We start from the raw sequence: 27,531 nt of genomic DNA, 5'->3' as shown, positions 1-27,531 counted from the left end.
GGGGGGTAAACCCACTATTTTGGTACTAAATCTGAAAATGACAAAAACATCTCTAAATGGATCATTAAATCAAAACCAGTCAGCCTATTTTGATAGTTCTTCATGTAATGATTGAACTCCCGATAAAAGTAGGTACCAGAAACTAAATTTTCAAAGTAGCTGTATGCCAAATTTATTTGTTCCATATGAAAGTTCTATATCTCCTGAGAATTTTGATACCGTTCTTTAACTTCTCAGTCAATTTTTAAGAAAATGGTAGCTGTTTTAAATATCAAATTTGCTTAAGTCATTAACTGGCTGCAACCCCATGTTTGACAGACTTAAAAAGAGTACCAAGTGCACCAAACACCTCCACATTAACAGAGTACAATCACTATAACATAGATTTGGAGCCTAATCTTTTTCAAGACAATGAGATCATTACAAGTCAGTATTTTATTGCTGCAAACACGATTTCAACAAAAAGAGCATTTATTCGGCTGGCGCCCCACCGGCCCCCGGCGGCGAGCGAGTCGGCTCTATACTGTTGTGTACTGAGTGCTCCTGCCAAATTGATGCAAAATAATTCCAAACTTATTATTTTATTCCAATAGAAAATGAAGTGATCTTTCAAATGGTACCTTTTTTGAGCCGGTATTTTACATATTTCGTGTAAAAAATGATCTTTGAAAACTTTGGGGATATTTTTACGCCAAAGGCCAAAAATATACCACGGGAAAGCCCTTTCAAAGCTCTACAGTTCTCTGCCAATGAAAAGACGGTATTCAATCATCAATCTTTTCTCGAAGCATTTGAATGCACGCATATCAATTTTTGAACAGGCGGAACACGCATTCCGATCGCGAGGGGCTTCGCTTTCCATGGCGATTCTCCAGCTCCTGATAATCGGACATATAAACAACTCACACCATTGAAATGAGGAAAAGGTGAACTTTTACAAAGTATACAGCATTTGGTGTTTGATAGCGAAAGAATGAAGTAGCAGTGATCTGAATTACCCCGATTTCACCGAAACCACGGGCTCGGAAGGCTGCGAGTGCCCGCGATGCCGTGTTTATGCTACCTAATAAAAGAGACCTGTTTTTCGGCAATTTGCCGAAAAGTAATTTGATGTCGAAGTTTTCATAAAGGAATGTGCCCGAGCCGCTGGGGCTCACCGGCACAGTGGTTCCGACCGCGGCTTGGCGGAGATAAAGAGTTAAGTTAAACACCTTTTTTTCCTTTTTTGGAACCCCCCTCCCGGTACCGTCAGGTACACAAGGCAGAGAGCAGTTGAAGCCACACTTGTCTGTCCCTGGCCATTTTTGCCAGCATTGACTCATCCAGGCCCTGAATGGTTGCCTCATCCCTGATCTTACTCTTATAACTGTCTATTGGTCTACCTGTTTTTCTTTTTCAATTTGGTCTCCAGTGCCATGTGTGATGTGGAAATCTTATTTAGGTCCCCCTGAAGATGTGGAAATATCTAGCATTTGTAAATACTTAATATCTCATAAACATGTTTACCAAATCTGGTGACTAAGCTTTTACTTTTATTTTTTATCTTGTGTACGCAGTGCATTGCTTCTTGTGAAAAATTTGCTGGTATTGACTTGGCCTGATTATGCCTGACACTGAAGAAATAGATATTTGAAACGTCAGGAGCACTCTGCTCCAGTTGGCCAAAAAGTCTTGCACACAATCTAATGATGGAGGGATGGAACATCTATCATCTTGATCTTCCCTCATTTTCTTTGTATGTTACCTCTAATCTTCAACACTTGTTTGACTTACTGAAAATGCTGTCAAAGTATTACCAAAGTACCCCCCCCCCCCTCCCATGACATCTTGATATATCCCATATTGTTACACCTGTATCTTCTCTTGTTGCCAGGACAAGGCCTGGGATTCTAAGAGCCAGTGTGAAATTCAGCGGTTGTGTCTTGTGGTCGACTGTCTGATGCCGCATGATTACGATGCTGATTCACATTTTCTCATCAACCTTCAACACCACGTCATCCAAGAGAAGAAGCTGGGAGAGAAAGAAGCCCTGATTATTTTCTGGGACATTGCTCGAATTGTGGAACAGCTGCACAAGGTAATTCATGTCCGAAGACACTTTTGTTCAACACTGTCCTTTGCCAGTAAATTTTATTTGTATGTGAGAATGTGCGTGGGAGTCTGTCATCCCTATCTCTTCTCCTCCTATTCTTTGTATGTTACTCTCTAGTAACACCTTGAAATTTTTGGCACTTATACAACCTTGTGTCGCAAGTGCTGTAAAACTTTTACTGCAACAAAAACTAAGAAACAACTTTTGCGGCTGGTAGGAGGATGCCACTGGTAGGTCCTACTTCTTTTCCCTCTGTTGTTTCTGTCTGTCTGGCTTGCTTTTCTCCTGCACTACACGACCGTTATTGTGCCGATGTGCTTCTCTTTGCTCAAACAAACAACTTTTGCTTTTCCAGAGGAATATTGTTCACCGTGACCTGAAGCTGGGCAACATGATAGTGGACCGTCGCACATGGAGAGTGACCATCACCAACTTCTGCCTGGGCAAACACCTGAGCTCAGAGAAGGACAAACTGAGAGACCAGAGGGGCAGCCCAGCCTACATCAGCCCTGATGTGCTCAGTGGTAAGATCAGATCAGATAAGCTAAGATTAGAGCCTGTTTCCTCTGTGTGGTGACGCATGGTAAAACAGAGCTTCTTTGAGCTGACAGCATTCCTCAGGGTCCATAGCTGATGGTAAGGGATGTGACTAATGGAAAAAGAAGAGTGATTTAAAGGTAACGAATGATTTTGAAATATTACTGCAGTTTTGTGGAATGTTTAGTCTGTTTCAGGCAAACAATGGTATGGCTCAAACTGTAATTGTTAAAATCGTAATAGCTTCATTTATATAGTGGATATCACACTCTACAGCACGTTTATGCGTCTTGCAACTATTATTACCCCAGTAGACCCCAGATTCGGAGACATTCTCGGCTTCCCAGGAAGCATACAATGCAAGCAGAGAATTAAGTGCTCAAACATCTACAAACTGACAAGATCTTTCCCTGTCTATAGCCAGGTACCCATTCCCACCTGGGTGAAGTGAGGAACATTTGTGTAAAGTACCTTTCCCAAGGATACAATGCTGGGGCCCCTGACGTGATTGGAACCCCAAACCTAGCGGTTGAGAGTCTGGGAGCCTAACAACTAGACCTTTAATGCCATCAAATTCTTCCGATTTATAATCTGTTTCAGGCAAACTGTATTATGGCAGAGTGATTTATAATCTGTTTCAGGCAAACCATATTATGGCAGAAGGATTTATAATCTGTTTCAGGCAAATCGTATTATGGCATAGTGATTTATAGCCGGTTTCAGGCAAACAGTATTATGGCAGAACGATTTATGATCTGTTTCAGGCAAACCGTACTACGGCAAACCCAGTGACATTTGGGCGCTTGGTGTGGTTCTCTTCACCATGCTCTATGGACAGTTCCCATTCTACGACTGCATGCCCCAGGAACTGTTTCGCAAGATCAAGTCTGCAGAGTTTACCATTCCAAAGTAAGTATTTGTCATACTACATTTTTAGTTTTTGTAAGAGTTTTATGGCACTTGCAAAGCAATAAGGTCATATACGTGCCCATGATTAGAGGTGTTACTAATGAGTAACCTGCAAAGAAAAGAAGGTGGAGATATAAGGAGGATAGATGTTGGATAGGAAAGAAGGAGCAAACTGCACTAGAGCACCTGCCAACCACCCACTCTACCAGGTTTAGTTGACAATGAGACTCGAACAAAATTAGATAGTTACATGTTTCAGTGTGAAAACTACTGATATTTTTGTGCTTCAGAAAATGATGGTAGGTGGTTGAATGGTACTCTGATATGGTTTGCTCCTTCTTTCCTATCAAACATCCTTGTCATCCCCCCCTTCTCTTTGTATATTACTCTCAAGTAACACGTCAAATCTTGGCCGCTTATATGATCTATTTGTGGTGCAAACACCTTAAGGGGGGGGGGCTACACCTGGAGGCTATCTCGCTTATTACTGGACCGAATTTTATCACATTTCACACATATAACAAGCATAGTAAGGAGTCTTAAAATCCGCAATCAAATTTGAGAAAAAAGTTTAGTTTCCATGGATACGCCGCCATTTTGGATTTTATTGACATGTCTTACGTAATGAATACCGCACTTATTGCTCATGGAAATTGATTGTTTTTTTGCATGCGTGTTTACAAACATTAGATCTTAAAATTTGTCTGTTGTTTTTTTCCTAAACGAATTAGAAAATTTTAAATGAATTTTTTCCTGAGGTAGCATTCAAGTTTGCGAAAAATCCGTGAAAATCCACACTCCTGACACCACCAACAAAAATCTATTCCATATATCAAAAATTCAACGGACAGATTTTTAGTATTACCTCTTCTCTTCATGCTGTGAAAATTTCATGAAGATTGGCTGAAAAATGGTGGAGTTATTTAAAAAAGTATAGAGAAAAGTCGGTTTTGAGAAAACGGCTGATAAAGAAAAATAAAATACTGACTTTATGAGGAAATGTCGGTCACAAACTTTCCCGGTATGGGAAAAAATACGGTTTTTGGGGGTTCTTATGCGATGAAATAGTTGTAGGAGAGGCTGAGGAAGCTACAAATGCCTACAACTCAAATTCCATGATTTTGAGCCGAATTTTGACTTTGGGGGTGTAGCCCCCCCTTAAAACTCTTATTAAAACTAAACTCAAACTAAGAACATGGTGTTAGTTACAATTTTATCATGCCGGTTTCAATGTCTGGAAACAAGATCTTGGGTATCAGTAAAGTCCATCAAGAGGAAATATTGGTTTAATCTTTACTAAATGACCCTTACTGACTTTATGTAAAATTCAAGACAATGGTATCATAACACAATAGTATAGGAGTAATTTTAAAATGTGATATCCCATTGACTGTGATACCTGGTGCCCATTGGCACAATCGGGTCGGATCTGGTCGGTTTGCTAGCCAGATTGAGGGCTCAAAGCGGCTATCGTGGCACAAACTGATCGCCCGATTTGTCTTCTCAGTTTGTTTTCAGGCAACGAGTCGGGCGATCGATCCAACCCGATCTGATCCCATCCGCAATACGCATCCGGTACAATGCTCATGGAACATTTTTAAGTAAATTATGGAAATGGACTGGAAAGAGTCATACACTGAGCAGTGTAAATGTGCTGCATTAATGCTATTCATTATTATTATTATTGTTTTATTATTATTATTATTGTGTAGTGTATCTGAAACAAAATTCGGCCAAGTGTGGCCGTAAGCTTAAGACGTCTATAGCTTTAAGAGGTTCTGCCCTTTGCCGTTTTGTTTTTAAGAGTTTTATCTAGGTCACCACGAGGTGATTGTCTTTGACAGCTGGCTGTTAGAGCAGGTTCGACTTGAGTTCCGTTTACTCAAAAGTTTTGGGCAGTTCTGTTTTCCCTCTGCACTTAATCAAGATCTTTTGTTGTTTGCAGCCAGATACCCATTGCCGCCAGGGTGAAGTGAGGAAGTTCCATGTAAAGTGCCTTTCACACGAACACAATCTCAGACCCCTGACAGGGTTTGAACCTACTACCTTTTAGTTTTGAGCCCAGCAGCCTAACTGTTAGGCCATTGATGTGCTTGTCTTTACTGAAAAGTTACCACTGATTCTCTTGTGCCCCCCTCCCTGCAGCGACGGCCGTGTGACTGAGGACACCAAGCAGCTGATCCACCGTCTGCTCACTCTGGACTCTCAGACTCGCATGACAGCCAGCCAGGTCGTGGATGACCTTGAGACCACCATCGGCAAATGGTATGCTTTTTGCTCATCCGTAATTGTTCGTTTATGTCGTGTTTAATACTTTCTTCAACCTTGTAAGGTTATTTATGAGGTGAGACTTTCAGATTTAACACCTATCAGCTGGTACAATAGGCTCTGTGTTGTCTACATTTACTAACCTGAGCCAGAATGTGTCATTTTGAAATTAATTTTTTTTTTTTGACAGGAAAGCGGTGATGGCATTCAAGGCTGAGTTTAGATGATACAGTAGTCTCCGCTTGAGATAATACTGCTTAAGCTCCCACTGTTTTGAATCACTAGAGTCCTGGTTATTTTCAGAAACACAAACGCTGGAGTCTGGGCATTTTTTAAGTTCACAAGAATTGAACCACTAGCACCATATTAGAACTACAGAAAAACTCCAGAAATATAACATTTCAATGCAACAAAAAAGACAAAGAAACCTTTCATAAAAGGAGAACATTTTGACACCTGCAGAGTTTTTTCTAGTTCTTGTCCAAACAGAGGTGTAGTAAAGGTACATATCCTACAAGTTTTCTGAAGCAGAAATGTTCATTTCTGCATGAAATTTTAGAAAAGCAGGGTTCAGTGCTAAGGGGAATGTCACAAACTGTGCGGCAATGGTTCATATCTTCTTCCCCTTTGAGTGTTTTGTCTCGCCAGGCTGCCTTGCACTAGAACTGATACTGTATTTAGTTATAAATTGCCTTCTAAATCTACTCATAGTTCCTTCTCTTTTATCATAGGATCAGAATCTAATTATACCTTTCTTTATTTTGTAGGTTTAATTCTAGTACTGGACCTAGATCCAGCACAACCTTTTGGTTCCCTTAGGCGATTGCCACGGAACTCGTGCTTGGCCCTGATGTTTCAAGTTCTAAATGTATAATTCTCTGCTAATTCACTACTAACTATGAACTCTAAATCTACATCAGAGTTGCAGCCTTCAATGTCTTTGCTAAAATCATCGCTATTATTGAAAATTTCTAAAAACAGAGCCCGTTTATCTTGACATGTTATGATCACCGACTTCTTGACTGTAGTGGCTGAGGAAAAACATTGTGGGTAAGTTTAGATGCTCGTTCAAAATCATCTGCTACACGAAAACTACTTCCTGCTACCAAAATTTAAAACAAAATTTTGATCAGCAAACTGCATGTCTTCCAGACTCCCATAGAATTTTGGGTCTCCCTTCCAAGGTTTGGGCCAATATTTTTCTAAGTGCCTTGAACATTGGGCTGGCTTGTAGCAGATGGTTTATTTTGACAAGGTATTAACTTTTTCTTTGTACCTACTGTAAACTTGATTTCCTTGTTCCCCAGGAAAGCCATGATGACCTGTGAGACTGACCAAGTGGTGCCCAGCGTGCCTATTGACAGAAGCAGGGAAGTGGCCGACGACGCAGCGTACATGAAGGGAGAGCTGCCAGAGGGCAGCAGTGGCAGCAGTGTTGACTGCTCTGTGCCCTCGGGCGCCCAGGCCCAGCCCTCTACTTCCTCCACCACCTCCGCTGGCTCTAGCCGCCAGCTCATGATCAAGCTGATGTCCGATGCCAGGCCGATGTCGCCCGCCGAGATACGGGCCATACGACATCTGTTTACGGGGCGCTCGGGAGAACAGAGGTGACCTCTTCCTGGATGTTGGATTCTTTCATTTGTGTCATGATGCGGTGGAATCAGGTGTTCTTTCGATTTTTAGGCATTTGGAGTTACTGGTATCGTCTTGAAGTTTGCTCATTTGTTTTGCTCATGGTAAAAAAACAACATTTATCGGAGGTAAAATTAGCGAGAAAATGACTATCAAAGTTTGGTTACTTCCAAAGCTTGAGTGTTCTTGGAAACTGCAAATTTACATTTTTTGTGCCTTCCATTATCATTATTCAGTAAAATCCTCATAGAAATGCCTTCTTAAATGGATACAAGGTGTTGATTATAAAAAAAATCAATAAAAATTGCCTAATGGGCGGAAGTATATTGGACTCTTTATTTTGACATGCGCCTAATCTCACCTGTATGCCTAGCATTTAAAACTACCGGCACATTACGTAGATCACTTGGCAGAAAACTATAATGGCAAATGCAAGGTCAAGTATGGTGAAAATTTATGATGCAAACCTGCCAAATACTTTTGTAATCAGTGCTTCTGACAGCAAAATCCCACAATGGAGGCCCCTAGTGGGTCTGGGGCAACGCCCTGATTGGGTTCCGGGAGCCTCCTCGGAAGCTGAAGAAAATGTTCAATTGAAGAGCTAAAATTTGGCCTTTCTGAGCCTAAAATTTAAAAAAAGATTGAGATTCACACACCAAGTAAAGCCACTATTTAACTTTAGCCAGGCCTTAATTGGTAAACGGAAAAGTATACTTTGTCAGTAAAAGCTCCTCCTGGGAACAAAACCAGAATGTGCATGCTTCATCACTACCTAGAAAAACTACAAAGCAACAAATTCATTCATTGTTCATTGTTTCAGGAAGCAACACCCCTGCACTCCAGACATGTCCATTGATGCTCCGTTGCTCTCTCCAAAATGTTGGTGAGGGTCCTTCCACTGATTGTGCCAGTGCACATCTGGTTGAACGTTCTTCTGTTCTTTCCTGCAAGGATGCCAGATTTAGTATGCAAGGATTTTTCGGAATTTATTAAGCAACAAATTAAGTTATCCAAACTCACCAAGATAGTTTACATTGCAGGCATAGGGATGAGTTGTGGACTGGGGTAGCATTTTAATTCTGCAGTTTCCTCTTCTTGGCTTGATGAAGAGGAGGGGACAGCAGGTGCTCTCTTCTTCAATGCCTTCTGCTGATGCTTCTGAAGGCATTTCCTCAGAGCTTTCTCTTTCACTCTTTTAGTGGCAGCACCTATCTGCAGCTGTCCAAATCTGTCTGCAGCTCTTCTCTTGTGGCTTTCATTTTTGCCTTGTAGACAGATGCTGAGTTGATCATATTCACTACAAGTTTGCTATTAACTTTGGTGTGCAGGATATCTGGCCAATGAAAATGAGTAACTGCTGTTTTGTTCACAGCGTGCAGGTAATACTTCACACTTTGGTGAGCACTGAATGTTGAGATATCCATGGACCCAGCCTTGCTGTCAACAATATCCTTCATGTGGTTGAAGAAGTTCTCCACGAAAGGGCCATGAAAGCTACAAAGAGCAGTATAGCGACTTTTCCGAGACATGGATACATGTTCTCAACAGCTTTCCACCACACACATACATCACTATTGAAATGAGGTAGCTCTCTGTCAACAGAATAACTCCTGCATTCCAAAAGAGCCTTCTCCTTTTCATCATCAGTCAGCACAAACCCCTTGTGGGACACCAAGGCGTTGAGTTTGCTGACACTACAGTCTCCACTGGGATCCGTGGCAGACACTGACACTAGAAACTGATTTCCCAGGGGCAGCTTCTGTAATATTTTTTTTGATGATGCCTGGTAGGCTCACTTGAACTTTTGGTAAATGTCTTTCCTCAAAGACAAATTGCTATCAGCAGACAGCATTTCCCTGACCGTCCTGCCCACATAGATGTCTTTTCCACCCATGAAGTGCTCTTCAGTTGGAGTAAAGTCCACAAGGTCCTTCACAGAGAGCGATACAGTGGAACTCGGATTCAGCGAGGTCGCCGGGCCTGATCTAAAACCTAGTTGAATCCGAGTGTTGGTTTTAGCAAAAACACGAGGTTTTGTGTAGATTATTACAGGCACTCAGCACATAATGTGTAAAGAGAAGTAAAAAGTAAAGCATGAAATGTCTGCATATTATGAGCTGTGTAAATAAAGACCAATTCGTTCAAATGCATGCCTGTGTCATCTCGATTATTTGCCAAAAAGTTGTGTTGCTGTGTAGAGCCTAGCATACGGCAACTTTTGATTCCATAAACCAACGCTCAATTCATTTCGTAGATCTACGTCACAATACTAGCCTATATAATATTGATCAGTTGCTGAGGGGAAAAAAAGACAGTGTGACGCGTTTGTATCTGCGACGTTAACCGCCCGGACCGCTAGTGCCCCCCCCCCCCCTCCCCGACACAGTCACACATGTGCTGGCCGCCCATCCGACCCCGACACACGCCAGAGTAGACACGTGCACGTGCCAACAACGCATGTGTTGGTGTGAAAAAAGGCCGCTGATTGGTCGCATTCCATCGGCTAAGTGAACAATAGTTCACGATGCAGGTGCAATGGATGGTTTTCAGGAATAGATAAAGTTCGTTCTGGGAGAAAAATAAGCGAAGCCAAGTCTGTGGGGGCTGTTCCCCCTGGAAGCGACCTCGTTGAATCCGAGCTTGCTGATTTAAGTGCTCGTGGAATCCGGGTTATTTTTTATTGATTTTAAAGAAGAAAAAAACGGGGAATCTATCTCCTCTCGTTGAATCCGAGTTCTCGTTGAATCCGAGCTCGTTAAATCCGAGTTCCACTGTACTAAGCTTTCTGGCCTAGCAAAGCACGCCAACGACTTCCTTGCCAGTTTTTCCTGCTCTATATGCAGCCCGTGCACCAGGCACTCCTTCTTCTGGAACGTCAGAACATAAACCTTAACCGTTTGCAGGACACTCAGGTAAAGATGCAAGATCACTATGCTTCTACGCTGATTTCTGAAGAGCTTGTCAATAATTCTCTTTTCCCTCTCTTTTCCTTCAGTGGATTTGCTCTTCGCCTTTCCTCTTAAAGTAAGAACAACTGCTCAGGCTTGCTGACATGCCTTAGCAGAGGAGAGCTCCTTTAGTATGTCCCCGTACACCTTGCGATATGCAGCTTCTTCGTGCTCAGGCACAAAAGCAAAATAAAACAGTACGTACACATCAAGAAGCCTCCTTGTATCCATGGCCCTGTCAAAAGCAGAGAGCCACCGGTGAGAGATGTATCTCTCAGACACAATAAATCTGACACCTCCAAGCCTGCACAGTTCAGACATAAGCTGTTTGTAATGGGTGCAAAACTTGAAGTCCATGTGCAGATCATTAAAAAGGCTTTCCAACCATTACAGTAATGGTGGAGCTCTCCATTTTATTTTTAGCCTGTCGAAGAACAAATCTGATTTGTAATTTGTTAGGTAATCTTGATCTTTTGGGGTTCTGGAACTCATTTTTTCCCCCCTCAAACTCCATTTTTTGGGGAGGATTTAGCGGTAAACTCATATTTTTGGTGATGGAGTGGTTGGCAGTAGGCCTTTGCCTAATAGAAAAATTTGGCAATCGATTACTAATCGGTTTTCAACTGAACAAATCGAAGCTGACAAGGCAGACAAGAGGTTCCGCGGTCGATGTGAAGCCATGGCAAGTGACCTTGGCTTGCGTGTGAAGAGCAGGGCAGCACGCAGCCCCCCCCCCCCCCCTTTTTTTTTCTCTCTCTCTTATCCTGCATTCCTCTCCTTGCTTCTTTTGTTTAGTTTTGTTTTGTTGGAACTGGAACAGTGGAAACTTTATTTCAAGAAAAGCAAACTTTATATCTTTGCTCCTGATATGAAACATGACTTTGATTAGATTTAGCTCCCTCCACGCATTTGTTCCCAGGATGTTTGGACCATTCGACTTAACAATGAAGAACCTTTGTGGCTTCTTTTCAGGCTTACTGTGATAGTGCCTTTCTGTTCTATTGGCTCACTACTGTATCCTGTTAGTTTTGCGAAGCTCTGTTTCACAAAACTGGTGTTTATGATTTCATCATCTTCTGTGACCTTCTCTGGGTACATCTGTCTGAATGACTTCAGTGTTAGTATGTTTGCACTTACACCGGTGTCCAGCTTCATTTTGATCCTGGCGGTACTGTCGTCTTTTTCTGGTACCTTTGCTCTGATCCTTGTGAAGCTTTCTTCTCTGTTGTCTCCTTCACGGTTCAAACTGGTGATTGAGAATTCTTCTTCATCACTTGAAGTAGCTTCTTCTTCCTCATGGATATCATGTTTTTTGTTCTTCGACCTGTGCTTGTTGGTCCTCCACTTGCTTTGTGGCTTTGATACTTTCTCATCTAACTTGTTTCTGCACATCTTTGCCCAGTGGTTAGGTTTTCTGCGAACCTTACATGTTGTTCCATATGCAGGACAAGTTCGTGAATTGTATGTAGCCCCACATTTTGTACATGTGTTTCTTGGTTTTGCTCCTTTCTTCTTTCTGATTTCTGTGTATGTAGAGCATCCACACAGCCTGCACCTTTGGGGTCCATGACTTGAAGCCCTGTCTTGGATTGCTCTTCAGCTCTGCATATGCCTAGTGCTTTTTCTAAAGTTAAATCCTGCTCCCTTAGCATCCTTTCCTTTAGTGTCTGGGAGGTTATTTTGACAAGGATTCTGTCTCGGAGTAGTTCGTTTTCCAGACTTCCAAACTTGCAGTGGGTGGTTGGCGGGTGCTCTGGTGTGGTTTGCTTCTTCTTTCCTATCAAACGTCTATCGTCCTGATCTCTCCTCCTTCTATTTTGTGTTTGTTCCTCTCTTGTAACACCTCTAATCTTCGGCACTTATATGACCTTATTGTGTTGCAAGTGCCGTAAAACTCTTTACTAAAACTAAAAACTTGCAGTTTTTACTGATCTTCTTTATCTCTGTAAAGTATTCATCAATTGTCTGGTTATCTCTCTGCAGAACTGTGTTGAATCTATATCTCTCAACTCTCAAGAGTAAGATTTGTTCTTGGAGTACAGTATTCATCAAACTTTTCTAGCACAGGAGCTACTTTGTCTCTTTCTGCTTCTGGAAAAGTCCAGGTGTTCAAAATTTTCCTGCCTTCTTCTCCGATTATATAGACAATTGCTTTACATTCTCTTTCTCACTTTAGCCATCCATGGCCAGATCCATGTATAGATCCATCTCTCTAACTTCTCCACCTTTCTGCTAACAGGCCTCCTTTCTGATGAAAAGACCATGGAAGAAGATGGATTCAGCTTAAGGGCCATTTTAGCTGTGAATTTCTAAGTTGCTAAGCATGTGTCTCAGCATGGCATATTACAGCAGGGGTTAGATGTGGTGGTTTTATAGACTTTTAATTTTGAGTCAAAGTTCGCCAAAAACGAGAAACATGATGTTGTTTATTCAGGGGTGTTCGATTGGTCTTCAACTGAGAGTGGCTCTAGGGATTTCATTCTTGGCGTTCAGCTCTCTTGGACCTCTGTTCACTCCTGCTGATCTGAAAACACATGTTTCTTGAACCGGGGATCAAGGCAGGAGCTCGCAGCATACAGAAATTTCCTGTGTTGGCATGGAAAGTGCATGCGAAGCTCCTGCTGTAGCTGTTGAGCCAAGGTAGAGTCAGTTTTCTGCAAAGCCTCGTGAAGAGTCTGAAGTAAGGGGGTCATCTTTAATGTGGTCGTGCATTTCTCTGCACTAATTTCCCTGGTCACCATCTCAAAAGGCTTCAATGCGTCAATAATAATTTGGATGCTTACAAGATCTTCGTTTGCGACAACGGTTTTAGCTTTGCCTGCAAATCCCAAAGCGGTTGACTCCTCCATTTGAAGCTCCAAGTATCTCTCTAACATATAGTAAGTTGAGTTTCAACGTGAAGCAGCATCATTTATTAATTTCAGTGGCTGATAGACTGGGCTATCGCTTTTCTGTTTCTGGAGCTCTTTCAGACGGTCCGAAGCCTTCACGCTGTGGTGGAAGAATCCAACGATGTCTTTCACTCTCTCAATCAATGGAGGAATCTCTCTGACTTTCTTTAATCAATCTGTGATATTTAGATTCAAAGTATGGCCAAAACAGCCAAAATGTTGAATGCCACCCAAACGGCCGACTGTTACTGGCATTGTAAGCCTCCGTCATTCCCGCCATTTCGAGAACAAATGAGTGCAGTTTCCAGTCATCTGAGATGCAGTACGCTGTTACTGTCATATAGCCCTGGGTTGCCGTTGACATCCAAATGTCAGTTGTTGACAACACCGCAGGCGTTTCCTTCAAGACATTGATGACTTCTTTCCGCTTCTCCTAATGAAGTTCAGGAAGCATGCTTCTCGTCAATTTAGTCCTGATTTTTTTTTTTTTTTTTTTGGTAAGCGTTTTACGGCGCTCGCAACTGCATAAGGTCATATGAACACGCGGGACACACCAAACATTTTCAGTTTGTAGGAAATTTTGAATTTTGCTCGAGTGGCAGCCGAAGCCTACTCTGATCTATTTTAGACCACCAAGGGATCTTTTAACATGCGCTACTTCCACATGGGACCTCAAAGATGTTTTGCCCTTGTCCGAGAAGGCTAGGTGTAGATCTTTCCTACCGGAAGATCAGGGGTGTGGCTGAAAGACAGCAGTAAGGAGGAGCCAAGGAGTAGCAGTAGAAAGGCTGCAGAAAGAGTCAGGAGTCCAGAGGAGGGGGCAAAGGAGGTGAGGGGGTAGGGCAGAAAGTGGAGACGAAAGCAGATGACAACATTGTTAGAGAGCAGGAAGGATGTGAAAGGAGATAATTTTAGAGAAGAAATTTTTTCAGTCGCTACCCGGATTTGAGTCTGAGATCTTTGAATGAGCGGCGAACAGCTTAACCTCTAGACCACGAGACCCCCCTTAGTCCTGCGTGGAAGAGGATATCTTGGGTCCACCTCTTTGATGAAATGCCGGAAGCCTTCATCTTCTACGATAGATAATGGCTGTATGTCCATTTCTATCATTTCAAGTAACAGCCGATCCAGTGATTGCATTCTTGGTGACTGCATTATAAAGTTTCCTCTGTTCAAAATTCTCTTGTAGCGTGAGTTGCACCATTGTTCGTTTCTTTGCAGTAGTTAGTAGTAGTAGAAGATGAGGTGGCCGCTGCTTGAGTTGATTCAGGTAGAACTTGGCATAGCGTTTTGTTTCCCTCTGACTCGCTAAGTTGAATCGGAGGCTTGGCCTTCAAATAATGACTAAGAGAGGATGTACTTTTGTTGTACTTGAGCCTTTTGGAACATAACGTATAAGTGATCATGTTTTTGTGTTTTTCAAAAAAATTCCAAACAATGCTCCCAGAGTTCTTGGGCATGGTGATGGAGTGCAAAAAGAAATCTTGCAATTGTTTTCAACAGTCAACAACAACGGTGCAAACTAATTTACTTTTGTGAAAACTGCAATCATGCAAGGCTACGCGAGAAACAAAACTGGAGCAAATCCTTGTTTTTTATTGGCTAGCTCTACATGGGACCAATGTTGAGTTTACTGATTAGCCTAAGCAACAAAATCGAAGGAGGAGACAACCTAGGCCTAATTCAGCTTACTGAACTGCTTTGCTAGAGGAGGCTGCAGCAGTCGATAACCGTTTAACCGTTTAGAGTAACCCGATTAACGCAAGTCTACATGATAATCGAACTAATCAGTTAGTATGATCGATTAAGAACAGACCTAGTTGGCAGGTCTGGTGTTGAGATGCCACTTTCAGGTCTGTGTTTTGCCAGTTGGAATGATCATATTCTTGAGTCGTGAATCGTCTTGTCATAGCGTTACTCTAAATGTTGCAGAAGAACTTTAAGAATATGCAGCATATGCTGAAGACACAAAATAAAGAATGAAGAAGTTTAAAGAAAAGGTATAGAAATGCTAACACCCCTCCAGAACATAATGAAACTGAAACTGAACTACTTTGAGTATATCAAATGCCATGATTCACTCCAGAAACATCCTAAAAGCAAAAGAAGAAGGCAAGTGAGGAAGGGCGAGACCTAACAGAAGATGGAAGCAGGACATAGAAACCTTGCTTGGGAATGAAAACAACTTAGGCTGGCAGAGTGGTAAAAGACAGAGTGTTTTATTGCAGGAAGATCTGAGAAGCAGTGTCCACTACTGCAGAAGCTAAGATTTTGCGGACTCCATTGTCTAGCAAGGAATGCTGTTTTTGTGAAATTACCTTTTAGTTAAAATGTAAATCTTTCTTTATGTACATGTCTAACTTGTTTAAAGGGTGTTTTCATAAAAGAATCGGTACATGTAGACATATCATGTGTGCTTGTTGTCAAATGTTGTGCTTGGATGGTTGAATCATAGAGTATGTGTCTGTGTGTGAAACGGAAAAATTAGAGAGAGAAAGAGATGAAGAGAGAGTGTCAGAGACTGAGATGAACTGAGAGACGTAAAAAGATACCATGTCACATTTTTATTGATAATTATACATCATGTATCTATGTATCTATGCAGCATAATTCAAATACATCAGTATTCGGACGAACAAATTGCATGTTATTTATCTTAACTTATATTTTTTTGTTCAGTAATGTTTCATGTTGGCACTTGTATGACCTATTTGTGTTGCAAGTGCTGTAAAACTCTCACTAATACTAAAAAAATATAAATCGTTGCTGCAGGATTTTAAACCGCTAACTTGGTGTTTGTAAATTTTACAAGAAAGTGAAAAACCCCCCAAAGCAAGGCTGTTGTACACATTTCAGCTGTTTAGAATTTAGAATCCAATGTTGTTGTGACTCTTTGGATAGATTAATATTGCTGAAAGTTATGTATAGAATGTGTTGTGTGATGTCAGTCACAATTCAGGGGGACTACCACAAACCGTATTTTCGGAGTTGGCTTTTGAGAATGGTGTGGTGAGGAAATGTGACGTTTCGCTACCCTAGAAGAATTACAAAGTTTTATCAGGACGTAAAAATAATGAGTTTTTACAACATGTCAAGCTTTTTTCGAATGCAGTTCTTTGAATATCTTGATAACGGCACGGAATAATCTTTTGCTTTTAATAGAGCAGATAAAACATTTGGTTTCTGTCCTCTTGCTCTTAGTAACTCAAAATGGCCAGAAATGTCAGATACAACTTTAAAGCTTTGTAACTCTGAGAGGTAGTGATTTGTGAGTGAGTTGTTGTCCCTGGCTAGAGAGGTAGCTGTCCCAGAGGAACTAACACACGGTGCACACTGCCAGTCGAATTCAGTCAAACCAAGTGAGGGCCAGTTGGATTTTTTTCTTGGATGGGACAAAAGTTACCATTTTGACACCATTTAATGGAATTCAACTGAATTCAGTTGTGGCCTTCAAAGTCAGACGCATTCATTTCTTAAGGTCGGAGGTCGAATTGTTAATACTATGCCAAAATGGTAGCTTTTGTCAGTATGTGGAGTGGAGGATAATCTGACTGGCCCGGACTCAATTCGACTGAAGTTGGTTGACAGTGTATACTGGTATAATTGTACACTGGAAATAACACACCACGTATTTAACGTTTTTGAGGGTTTGAGTTCAGAAGCCCGTTTTAGTACTGGAAAATCTGTTTTCTAGTATTGCTCAGACTTGGCGGATACTGACGAAAATTTTTTTACTTTCAAGACCGGATTTGCAAATTATATAATTATATATATATCATGTACATTAGAGAGAGAGAGAGAGAGAGAGAGAGAGAGAGAGAGAGAGAGAGAGAGAGAGAGAGAGAGAGAGAGAGAGAGAGAGAGAGAGAGAGAGAGAGAGAGAGAGAGAGAGAGAGAGAGAGTCTTTCATTCTACTTATCATGTGTTGTTGATTCTCATTTTTCTGCTGTTTTGATGTTTTGAAACGTTGTACATAAATAAAAATTATGAAGTTGTAAACTTACAAAACGATGCGACTTCCTTATTGTCTGGCACAGATAACAGGAACATGGAAAACTGTGCGGGTGGTTGGCGGGTGCTCTGGTATGGTTTGCTCCTTCTTTCCTGTCAAAGTTCGTCCTGATCTTTCCTTCCGTCTTTTTTTATGTTTGTTACTCTCCATTTTGTGATACCTCTAATCTTCGGCACTCAAATGACCTTATTGCGTTGTAAGTGCCGTAAAACTGTTATGAAAAGTAAAACAGAACTCGGAAAAGTCAAAGTCACAGATAGCTTATACACTTTGCCATTCCTGGTACTGTTGTTCTGAATGGCATATTGCCTATGTTCGTAACGTCATCATTCTGAAATTGAATTGATTTTGTTAACAGATGATTCCATTAACCATCTTTGAAATTTCAAATATTTTGCTTTTCACCTCTTTGTGCTGCGAGAGTGTTTGCAAGTGGTCCTTAACTTATGTGAAAGTGGTCCTTAACTTATGGCTATGGTGACATCTGTAAGACAATTTTATAGAGAAGAAAATTTCCCGTCGCTGTCATATTTCGAACCCGGGACCTATTGAATGATAGGCGAACACTGTACCTCTAAACCACGAGAGCTTCCAAGGTGTGGTGTGGTGTGGTGGTGTGGGATGGTGTACGGTGTGGTGGTGTGGGATGGTGTACGGTGTGGTGTGGCGTCATCATGTATGGTATGGGTGGTGTGGTGTCATCATGTATGGTATGGTGTAGCATTTGTGGAGTTTACATATCCTGAAAGGTGCAGAAGGGCTTTGCCACTCTACCAAATGTCTTCGAGGTGCAGGCTTTTCAAGACCATCGAGAAGGCACGAAAATATTGCCACCCTCTGATCTATGTCAGCTTCGTACACATGAAAATTAACTGGTACGGTCACAGGGGAAGATCTGCCTTGAGAATGCAGACTGCTGATGTGTAGAAAAGTCTCAGCTGTAGACGTTTCTTTGGACTACACTCTGAACCCTGGTGACGTTTAAAGGGGCGTGAGTGGTGCGTGTTCGACCTGAAGTGGTCTTTTCTTTGTCTAGGAATCTTAAGTTATGATTCTCTATTGCTTCAAACTGACGGAACATCTCTACCCGTGACATCAAAGAAGGCCTTGGGGGCACTTCAGCTTTCTTTCCGTACCTTGTGCGGAACTAACGAAATGGCCATGATGATGACTTGGGGAGAGGTAATGTTTAAAACAAAAATATTGCCAGAAACGTCTAAAACACAACGGTACCGTACCAGAAAGGCTATAATTTATCACCCTAATAATACAAAAGAAACGATATAATGAACTGCAGAAAGATCTGTAATTTGTTATTTATTGACTTCAAATTCTCTTGAAAAAGTTAGACATGATGAGCTATTTAAATTTTTGAAAGAGCTAGACATAGACGGTTAAGATCCAAGAATCATTAGGAACTTGCACAAGAACCAAAATTCTACAGTGAGAATTGATGGAGAGTACAGCGAATGCATTAAGCTGATAAAAGAAGTGTTTGTGTTAGACAATGATGCTTTATGTCACCAGACCTTTTTAACATGTACAGTGTGAGTGATACAATTTTACTACTACTACTACTACTACTACTACTACTACTACTACTACTACTACTACTACTACTACTACTACTACTACTACTACTACTACTACTACTACTACTACTACTACTACTACTACTACTACTGCTGTTACTACTACTACTACTACTACTACTACTACTACTACTACTACTACTACTACTACTACTACCACTACTACTACTACTACCACTACTACTACCACTACCACTACTACTACCACTACCACTACTACTACTACTACTACTACTACTACTACTACTACTACTACTACACACACACACACACACACACACACACACACACACACACAACACACACACACACACACACACACACACACACACAAAGCTCTAAAGGTCAATACCACTACGACATGCATAAATTCAAAAATAATCTTATTGAAATACAAAAGAAAATCCAGGCCCCAAAGTGAACGGAGAAAATATCAGTAACATCAGATATGTCAAAGATTCATTTATGCTATGAAAAAATAATCATTTACAATTTAGATGCTATAAATAGCCCAAACATAAAGACGGTACTATACTTTTATAGCGGGGTAAAACATTTGTGGTGCAACCCATCCTCCAATGTCTATTTTAACGGGCGAATCACTGTCACCCATACTTTGCACTGCTGTGTGTATTCATTTGTCTTGACTTCACAATCGTATTTTTCCACAACATATCGACGCTAGATTTTAAAATCTTCTCTCCACAAAAGTTATATAAAATGCTATAAATCTCCGTCACGCAGAAAATGGGATTGTTTACAGCATTTTCCGCTTCCCACATACATTTTGCCTACGGATATGGCCTACGTTACAACCCACCTATGACACTTTTTAGTAGCAAAACTTGTTAGAAGAAACTGATTTTATGGTGAACACGTCTTTTGTATTAAAGGTTTTCGAAACTTGCGTTCAATAAGCATAATGCCCCGATTAGAAAAACAATGACGCTTTTGCTTTTTAAAAGTGATATTACCCCAGCTGTAAACCTTTTAAAATCTGTAGAAACCACATAATTACATTTTAAAAAATTAGTATTCATTGTGGAATTTTCTAAAATACAGTTAGTAGGTGTTTACAAAAATGTTGATCTGTAAAGAAAAGTCATTGTGCAAAAATCGGAGAACGTCTGTTCGATAGTTGAGGCGATATAATTTGAAAATAAGTTGCGCCATGAATTTTTAACCACACTATATATAGTACTAATACATTGTATATATGTGAGACAGCGTGGTGGAATCAGGCTCTCGTCAATTTTTGGGCAGGTAGAGTTTTTGGTATCATCTTAAAGCTAGTTCAGTTGTCTTTATTTTGGTGAAAAACATATCCATTTATCTTGAATACAAGTCGAGATATTTGCGAAAGAAAGAGGTGGAGGCACAGAATTCTACACTTATAGAACGGGCACTGTACCACGTGACCTGTGAGGGATTGAAGACCGAAAACAATGGCGTCTTGAGGGCAAGAAATGGCTGCCAAAGATTATTTATTTCTTTAGCCTAAGAGTCCGTGGTAACTGACAATTTACATTTTTGTGCCTTTAATCAACGTTTTTCAGAAAATTTTCCTCAGAGATCAGTTCTTAGGCATGAAAGGTGTTGAGCCAAAACACAAAAATTTGAAAAACAATTCATAAACCTGCAGAAAAACGCAAGTTTCTTCACTTTGAGTATTTTGACGAGATCCTGATTCCACCACGCTGTCTCACATATGCATTAATTGAAACACCAGACAACTGATGACTGGTCTTCACTGAAAGTTGTTCATGTAATGTGGCGTTCATAATGATAATCATAATCTCATAACAATAATGATGACATCAATACACAGTAAGAAAAATATTAAAACAACAGCAGGGATAATAATGTTCATCATTATGATGATGATAATGGTAACATTTGTACATTGTCTAACACGTGAAAATCAAGCCTTGGATGCTTTAAACAAGGATTTGGCAGTACGTGTCACGTCGCAGTGGAACCAGGCGCTCGTCAGTTTTAGGGCATTTGGATTTATTGGTATAATCTTAAAGCCGGTTTCATTTTTGCCTGGCTTTTTACGGAACAGACATCCATTTTTCTTGAAAAGAAGCCGATATACAATGTACTTGCGATTGAAGGAGTAGGGGGTCACCTGGTATCAGAGGTAAAAATTAGCGAGAAAATGGCCGCCAGGTAACTTCCAAAGCTTGAGTGCCCTTGGAAACTGCAAATTTACGCTAGAAGCGCTTTCGATCAACACTTTTCAGGAAAATCAATGGACTTAAGTTTTTAAAAGGACACAAAAGGTATCGTTCAGGAAAAAAAATTAAAAAAATTGTCCAACTGTCGATTTCTTCCATTATATTATATTGACAAGCGCCTGATTTCAGCACGATGCCACACATAAACCTTTTAAACCATAAAACGTGTTCAGTTTGAGTTAAAAAAAAAGTAATTACCGGAGTAGCGAAGTCTGCCGTGAGAATGTTTACTTGTCCAGGTTTCAACTTCATTTCACCTTCCATTTTGTTATATTATTCACTTTACGAATTCACACATACATTATTTCTGGGTCGATTTCGATTATTAAAAAAATTCAAAGAAACTACTGTTACGAGGGCTGTCCCACGGAAAACCGGAATTTGGCTGTAATTTGAAAACTATTCAATATTGTCACATTCTGTAAACGCACACTTGTAAAACAATCATTTAGAAATTTCCCGATTGAGCACCATGAGCATCACACAAACCAAACGAGCACAGCAGTTCTCAAAAGATGGCTACCCCCTTGGAAAATTGGTCAAGGGTAGAAGTGAGGTCTGTCATTCGGTTTCTGACCGCAAAAGGTCTCAAACCTCTAGAAATACACACTGAAATAAAGTCAGTTTATGGGGAGAAAGTAATGGCAAAGTCACAGGTATATGAGTGATGTAGTAAGTTCAAAGCCGGGCACTCCCATATCAATGACAAAGTTTACCCAGGATCTTGTTTTTCTGCCAAGACTGAGGACAACAAGAGTCGCGTTAACGAACTTATTCAAACAGACAGGCGCCTAAAAATTCGCGAAATTTGCGAGTCGCTAAACATTTCAAAGTCGACTGTCTATAGGATAGAGTTTGATGAGCTGCACTATTGAAAGGTCTCTGCTTGATGGGTTGGGGCCGAAAAAGACCAGCGGGGTCATTTTGCAGCATGGCAACACAACGCCACACATCGCAAACGTCACTAAAGACTGGTTCCAAAGGTTCGGCCAGGAAGTTCTACTACACCCCCCTCACAGTCCTGACTTGGCCCTGTCAGATTATCACCTTTTTGAACCAATGAAACGCCATATTTCTGGACAGCGATTCACCGACGACGAAGACCTCGTGGAAGCTGTGAACGATTGGTTGAAATCCCTTGACGAAAGATTCTTCAGGGAGGGTATCTTCTCCCAGATCCAGCGATGGGAAAAATGTGTCCAGCGGGATGGTGATTACATTGAGAAATAAAGCACATGTTGAGGTATGATGTGTTACAGTTTTATTATAATAGGACAAAGATTTTTGCTTTTACGGACCTCTTCCGGTTTTCCGTGGGACAGCCTTCGTATGTTACAGACTCGTTTTCAGTCGTATCTAATTATTGGACTATCTGCCTAGACCATATAGGAACGAATAGTATAATATATACAATAGCGTCGGTCGTCGGGCGCGCGTTCGGGAACCGAGGCGACTTCAGTTTTTTATTCATTAAAAATTTTTTTTTTAAAGGTGTGATGGATTGCGTAAAAGTGTCCAGAAAATCCCCGCCCTCACCACTTTTACAATTTTGTAAAGTCCTTAACTAATATGTACTACGTCATACACCTTGTAGAACTATCTTTGACCTTACAGTTTTGGAAAAGGTCTACTTACTGACCCACATTTGTGCCAAGTCTAGAATCATCTTTTTGAATAGATTTTATTGACAAAGTTTGTTTATCCAAGAGGGAAATTTTGTGAAACAGAAATCGATCTTGTGTTAGCCGGCGTATCGGGCAAAATCAGGCGTTAGTACTTCGCCAGTAAACTTTTTGTTGTTGTTGCAAAAGTATTACAGCGCTTGCAACTGCATATTGAGACCATATGACCGGGTGTGACGCAAGTTGGTTTTTTTTTCGCCAGTTCCATGCTGGTTTGTGTGTGTTTGGGGGGGGGGGGGGGAGGGGGGAGGGGGGGGGTAACTCAGAAGTAGGCGCTATGTCAGACAGGTGTAACTCAGAAATAGGCGTTATGTCAGGCAGGTGTAACTCAGAAGTAGGCCCTATGTCGGGCGTAGCTCAGAAGTAGGCGTCGTGTCTGTTGTAACGCTGTAGTTATCTTTCACGTGCTTCTCCACCAGTCTGAGGAAGTATGCATGGGGACCCCACAGTGGCAGATCGGTGGAGAGAGTTTGCCACGTCACAAATCGAGCTTTGGGCCCGGCCTGGGGACACACAGACGAAAACAAAATGGTAAACACACACATGAAATGACTTTTTCACACTAGCTGGTTGACCTTCACCTATCCCGTAGACTGGATGTCCGTCGGGGCGCTTTTAAGGATTGGCCACCAGCTTCCTCCACTCCTTCCACTCTTCAGCTTTCCTGGGCGTGTATTTGAGGTCCAGGCTGTCCATTCCTTGATTTTGTCCTCCCAACTCTTCTTCGGTCTGCCCCTGCTCCTTTTTCTCTGGACGCTGCCTTGCAGGATCATCTTGGCAAGGCCGGATGAACGGGTGATGTGTCCATACCAATGCAGTTTGCGTTTCCTGACCAGAGTGAGAAGGTCAGCATATGGTCCTATTGCATTTTTGATCCTCTGTTTGACTTCATCATTTGTGATGTGATCTTTGTATGAGATACCACGGATTTTTCGTTAGCATCTCATCTCCACAGCTTAGATCCGTTTTACAAGGTCAGCATTCAAGGTCCAGGATTCACATGCATACAGAAATACTGACATGACCAGGGAATACATCAGTCTGATCCTTGATCTGATGTTGATATTTTTGTTGTTCCAGATGGTTTTCTACTTAGTCATTGCTGCTGAAGTTTGCACTATTCTGGAGATTATTTCTGGTTTTGATCCTTCGTCTGTCACTACTGCACCCAGGTATTTGAAGCTGCGTACGGTCTCAAGCGTCTGCTTGTTGACTTGGATGTCTCACTGTGATGTTCTTGTTGCTGTTATGACATCAGTTTGATCTTCTCAGCGCTGATTTCCATGCTGTAGGCTGTGGAGGTCTTTTCAAGACGGTCTACTAAGCTGACTTACTGACTAGCTCTTGCTCTTGTCCTGCAAGGCCGTCTATGTCGTCTGCAAAACGTAAGTTAGTAATCGTTCTTCCCCCTATACGGACTGCTCCTTCGTGATCTTCAAGTGCATCTGTCATGATCCTCTACAAGAAAATGTTGAAAAAAGTGGATGAGAGCAGACAACCCTGGTGTACTCCCATTGTTAATGGGAACCATCCCCCAATGTTGTTGAAAAAGACTGGGCTCGTAGCTTTGTTGTATAGCCTTTCTATAAATTAGATCAGGTTGGCGTTGATGTTGTATAGTTCATGGTTGCCTACAAAGCTTCCTGTCATACTCTGTCAAAAGCTTTTTTGAAGTTCACAAATACGTGGTGAAGCTCCTGTTGGCGTTGGAGGTACTTTTTCATGACGATTCCCAGGTTGAATATTTGTTCATTTGTGCTGAACCCTGTCCTGCCACCTGCCTGTTCTTTTGCTATGATTTTTTCTGCTTGTGGCTTCAGTCTGAAGAGAATGACTTTACGTATTACTTAACTAGGATGGCTAATCAGGCTAATAGTACGATAGTTTGGCATTGTTGAAGATTGTCTTTCTTGGGAAGGGTGATGATCAAGGATTGAGTCCATGGTATTGGCCATTCGCCTGTCTGCCAGATCTTGTTGCAGATTATCCATATCATGTCTATCACAGAGTCTCACCTGCTTGAACTAATTCTGCTGAGATGTTGTCTTTTCCAGCTGATTTCCCTATCTTCAGTGATAAGACTGCTGCCACGATCTCTTCTCTTAAGATATTGCTTTTGTCATTATCTTGAGATTGGGGGACATTGAACACTCTTGTATCTCCTGTGGTTTTGTGGGTGTACAGTTCATAGCAATATTCTGTCCACGGGTTCTGAACTTCTTGTTCCTCAGTTAGACATTTCCTTTCTGTACTTTGTATTGATGTGGCCCGCCCTTGTTTTGGTACTTGTGAGATCTTTGATGATTTGGTAAGCCTTTTTACTGTTGTTTTGATTCAAGCTGTCTTCTATTTTTTATTTCTTCACACTATTCTTCAATCCACTTCTCCTTAGCTCCTCTCATTCCCCTTTTCACTTATAGATTCGTCTCTCTGTATTCATTTGCACCTTCCGGTTCCTTTTTCTTGTTCTTCATAGCTCTTCGTTTGTCACATAGGTCAAGGATGTCATCTGTGACCTTGGGCTTCTTTTTCACGCGATGTTTCCCAAGGAGCTCGTTTGTTGTTTCTGTCATGGCGGTGTTGAAAGTGTTTGTCAGGGAGTCAACTTCTGTATCCTCTTGATTTTAGCGCTAGGAGTGTACCAAACTGTCCTCCTATGTTTGCTTGAAAACAATTTAATATGGTTGGGTCTTTGAGTCTTTCAAGGGTGAACTTGATCCGGGTGTTGCCTTATTTCCTGCACTTTTTAAGACGCAGTGAGAATGCCATCATGTTTGTGATCATTGAGGATGTCTACTCCTAGAAACTTCTGGTCTTGGCAATGTTGACATTGTTTTGAAAGCGACGCTTGACTATGAGGTAGTCTATAGGGTGTAAATCTCCCCTTGGACTGGACCACGTTCATCTCCATGATGCTTTATGTGGGCCGAAAGTATTCATCAGCTTTAGGTCGTTATAGCTGGCTATTTCCAGGAGCCGTAGACCTTTGTCACTGGTGTTGGTATTGCAGTAGGGTCCGCAGATTCCTTCCCAGTCTTTCGCTACATCTTTCCCTATCCTAACATTCTAGTCGCCTTGTACCACAATGATATCCTTCTTTGGTGTTTCGTCCAGTACTTCTTGGAGTTGGACGTAGAAATCCCCCACTTCTTCATTGTCATGTGCTGTTGTTGGTGCATATGCTTGGATGACAGTGATGTTGAATGGCGATGCTTTCAAGCGTATGGCCATAAGTCGGCAGTAAACTAGTCGGCAACCCAAGACGGCATTCACAGTGTCTTTTAGAATGAGTATTCCAACACCATATTCATGTCGGTCTTCTGTGCCACTGTTGTATAGTTTATGCCCTTCTGGGGTTCAAGTTTTTCCAAAGTTCTTCCATCGTAACTAACTCAGTCCCAGGATGTTCCAACGGTATCTTTTCATTTCGTGCTCTAGTTCCTCAACCTTCCGTGCTTCTCTCAAGGTTCTCAAAATCCACGTGCCAATGACGATGTTTTCTCTGGCACGTACACTTTTTGTTGGTCTTTCAGTAGCATAGTTTCCTCTCTCGTCCTGGTGAACATCAACGTAAGAGGCGGCCCTTGTTCCGGGCGACGACCGAGCCGGTGCGGGATTCTTTCTAGTTGTTATCTTCATTGGAGTTTCTTGGGCAACGTCGCGTAGCGGAGCCAACCCCTCTTCGTGCCATACCACAGCCGAAATCCTCCCATTCGGTGGCTCACCTTGGTCTCGAACACGAAGACGTTACGTTAATCTGGGAACTTTTTCTGTCCAGGCCGATCCACCGCATCTTGTGGTTACGCCCAGTGTAGGTAGTCCTTCGTTTCCGAAGATGACCATGAAATCCTGCAGCTCATCTGTGGACGTGCATGTGGCTGTGTAATCCAATCTTGGGTGTACAATGTTTGTTGCAGTGGGGACACTGGAATGTCGTGGTTGGGGGTGGTTGGATTATGTCTCCTCTCTCTTCTGGTAGTCAGCTTCTCTCTGTGGATGATATTGCTGTTTCTGCTGGCAAGACGGACAACCCTGTGCCAGGGGTTCCTTTCGGTGGCAGTTCTTTCGAGTTCTTTGGGGCAACCTGTGCAAACTGAAGGTTTGCCTTTATTGTGTCTTTCAACCGCTTTTTTGGCCTCCACCGATTTCTTTTGCCACTTGCGAGTTCGCCGTACAACATTCGGAGGTCTTCCATGTGGATGACATGGCCGACCCATCCATCTCAGTTGGGCTTTGGCAAGCATGCTTTCTATGCTTTGTGAGCTTGATCGGTTGAAGACCTCCATGTTGGTGATGCGGTCTTGCCACCGGATGCCAAGTATGCTTCTGGGAGCTCTTTGGCGGAACTGCTCTAAGTTGTTGGTGTGCTTCCTGTAGAATGTCCAGGTCTCCCAACCGTAGAGGAGGGAGGAGAGCACAACAGCATTGAACACGAAGCCGTTAGGTTCATCTGGGAACTTTTTCCGTCCTGGCCGGTCACCGCATCTTGTGGTTACACCCAGTGATGCTGTGTTAACAACACCCCCTCACACGGTTTGGCACGTCTGCTGAGGTGAGGTCCCGGGGTATGGCGCTTGGAGCCACGTGTGACAGATTTAGGGGTCTAGGGGAGAACCAGTGTGCCCGTCCATACTACAAGCACGAAGCAGCAGCCAAGGAACAAAGGTACTATCTCTCCCAAGAACCCCCTATAATCATTAGTTGTAGCTGCACTCGTTTCCCCTACCC

The 27,531-nt window shown here is 41.9% G+C and overlaps 2 protein-coding genes across 2 annotated transcripts in view; one reads left to right on the top strand and one right to left on the bottom strand.

Annotated features, from left to right (window-relative positions):
• The window catches only part of LOC101846506 (serine-rich adhesin for platelets), a 22,984-nt gene extending 15,220 nt beyond the window's left edge, over positions 1 to 7,764 (top strand). The window contains exons 7-11 of the mRNA XM_005100000.3: positions 1,874 to 2,077; positions 2,448 to 2,616; positions 3,394 to 3,538; positions 5,684 to 5,803; positions 7,114 to 7,764. Coding sequence (XP_005100057.1) covers positions 1,874 to 2,077; positions 2,448 to 2,616; positions 3,394 to 3,538; positions 5,684 to 5,803; positions 7,114 to 7,417 — 942 coding nt within the window. The 3' untranslated portion in view covers positions 7,418 to 7,764. The remainder of the gene's footprint in view (positions 1 to 1,873; positions 2,078 to 2,447; positions 2,617 to 3,393; positions 3,539 to 5,683; positions 5,804 to 7,113) is intronic.
• A 15,295-nt stretch (positions 7,765 to 23,059) lies between these two features.
• The window catches only part of LOC101849465 (ADP-ribose pyrophosphatase, mitochondrial-like), a 9,225-nt gene continuing 4,753 nt past the window's right edge, over positions 23,060 to 27,531 (bottom strand). The window contains exon 4 of the mRNA XM_005100013.1: positions 23,060 to 23,306. Coding sequence (XP_005100070.1) covers positions 23,145 to 23,306 — 162 coding nt within the window. The 3' untranslated portion in view covers positions 23,060 to 23,144. The remainder of the gene's footprint in view (positions 23,307 to 27,531) is intronic.

The sequence above is a fragment of the Aplysia californica genome, unplaced genomic scaffold, assembly GCF_000002075.1.
Source record: "Aplysia californica isolate F4 #8 unplaced genomic scaffold, AplCal3.0 scaffold00232, whole genome shotgun sequence".
NCBI classification, from domain to species: Eukaryota; Metazoa; Mollusca; class Gastropoda; order Aplysiida; family Aplysiidae; genus Aplysia; species Aplysia californica.
This window is presented reverse-complemented; position numbering and strand designations above follow the sequence as displayed.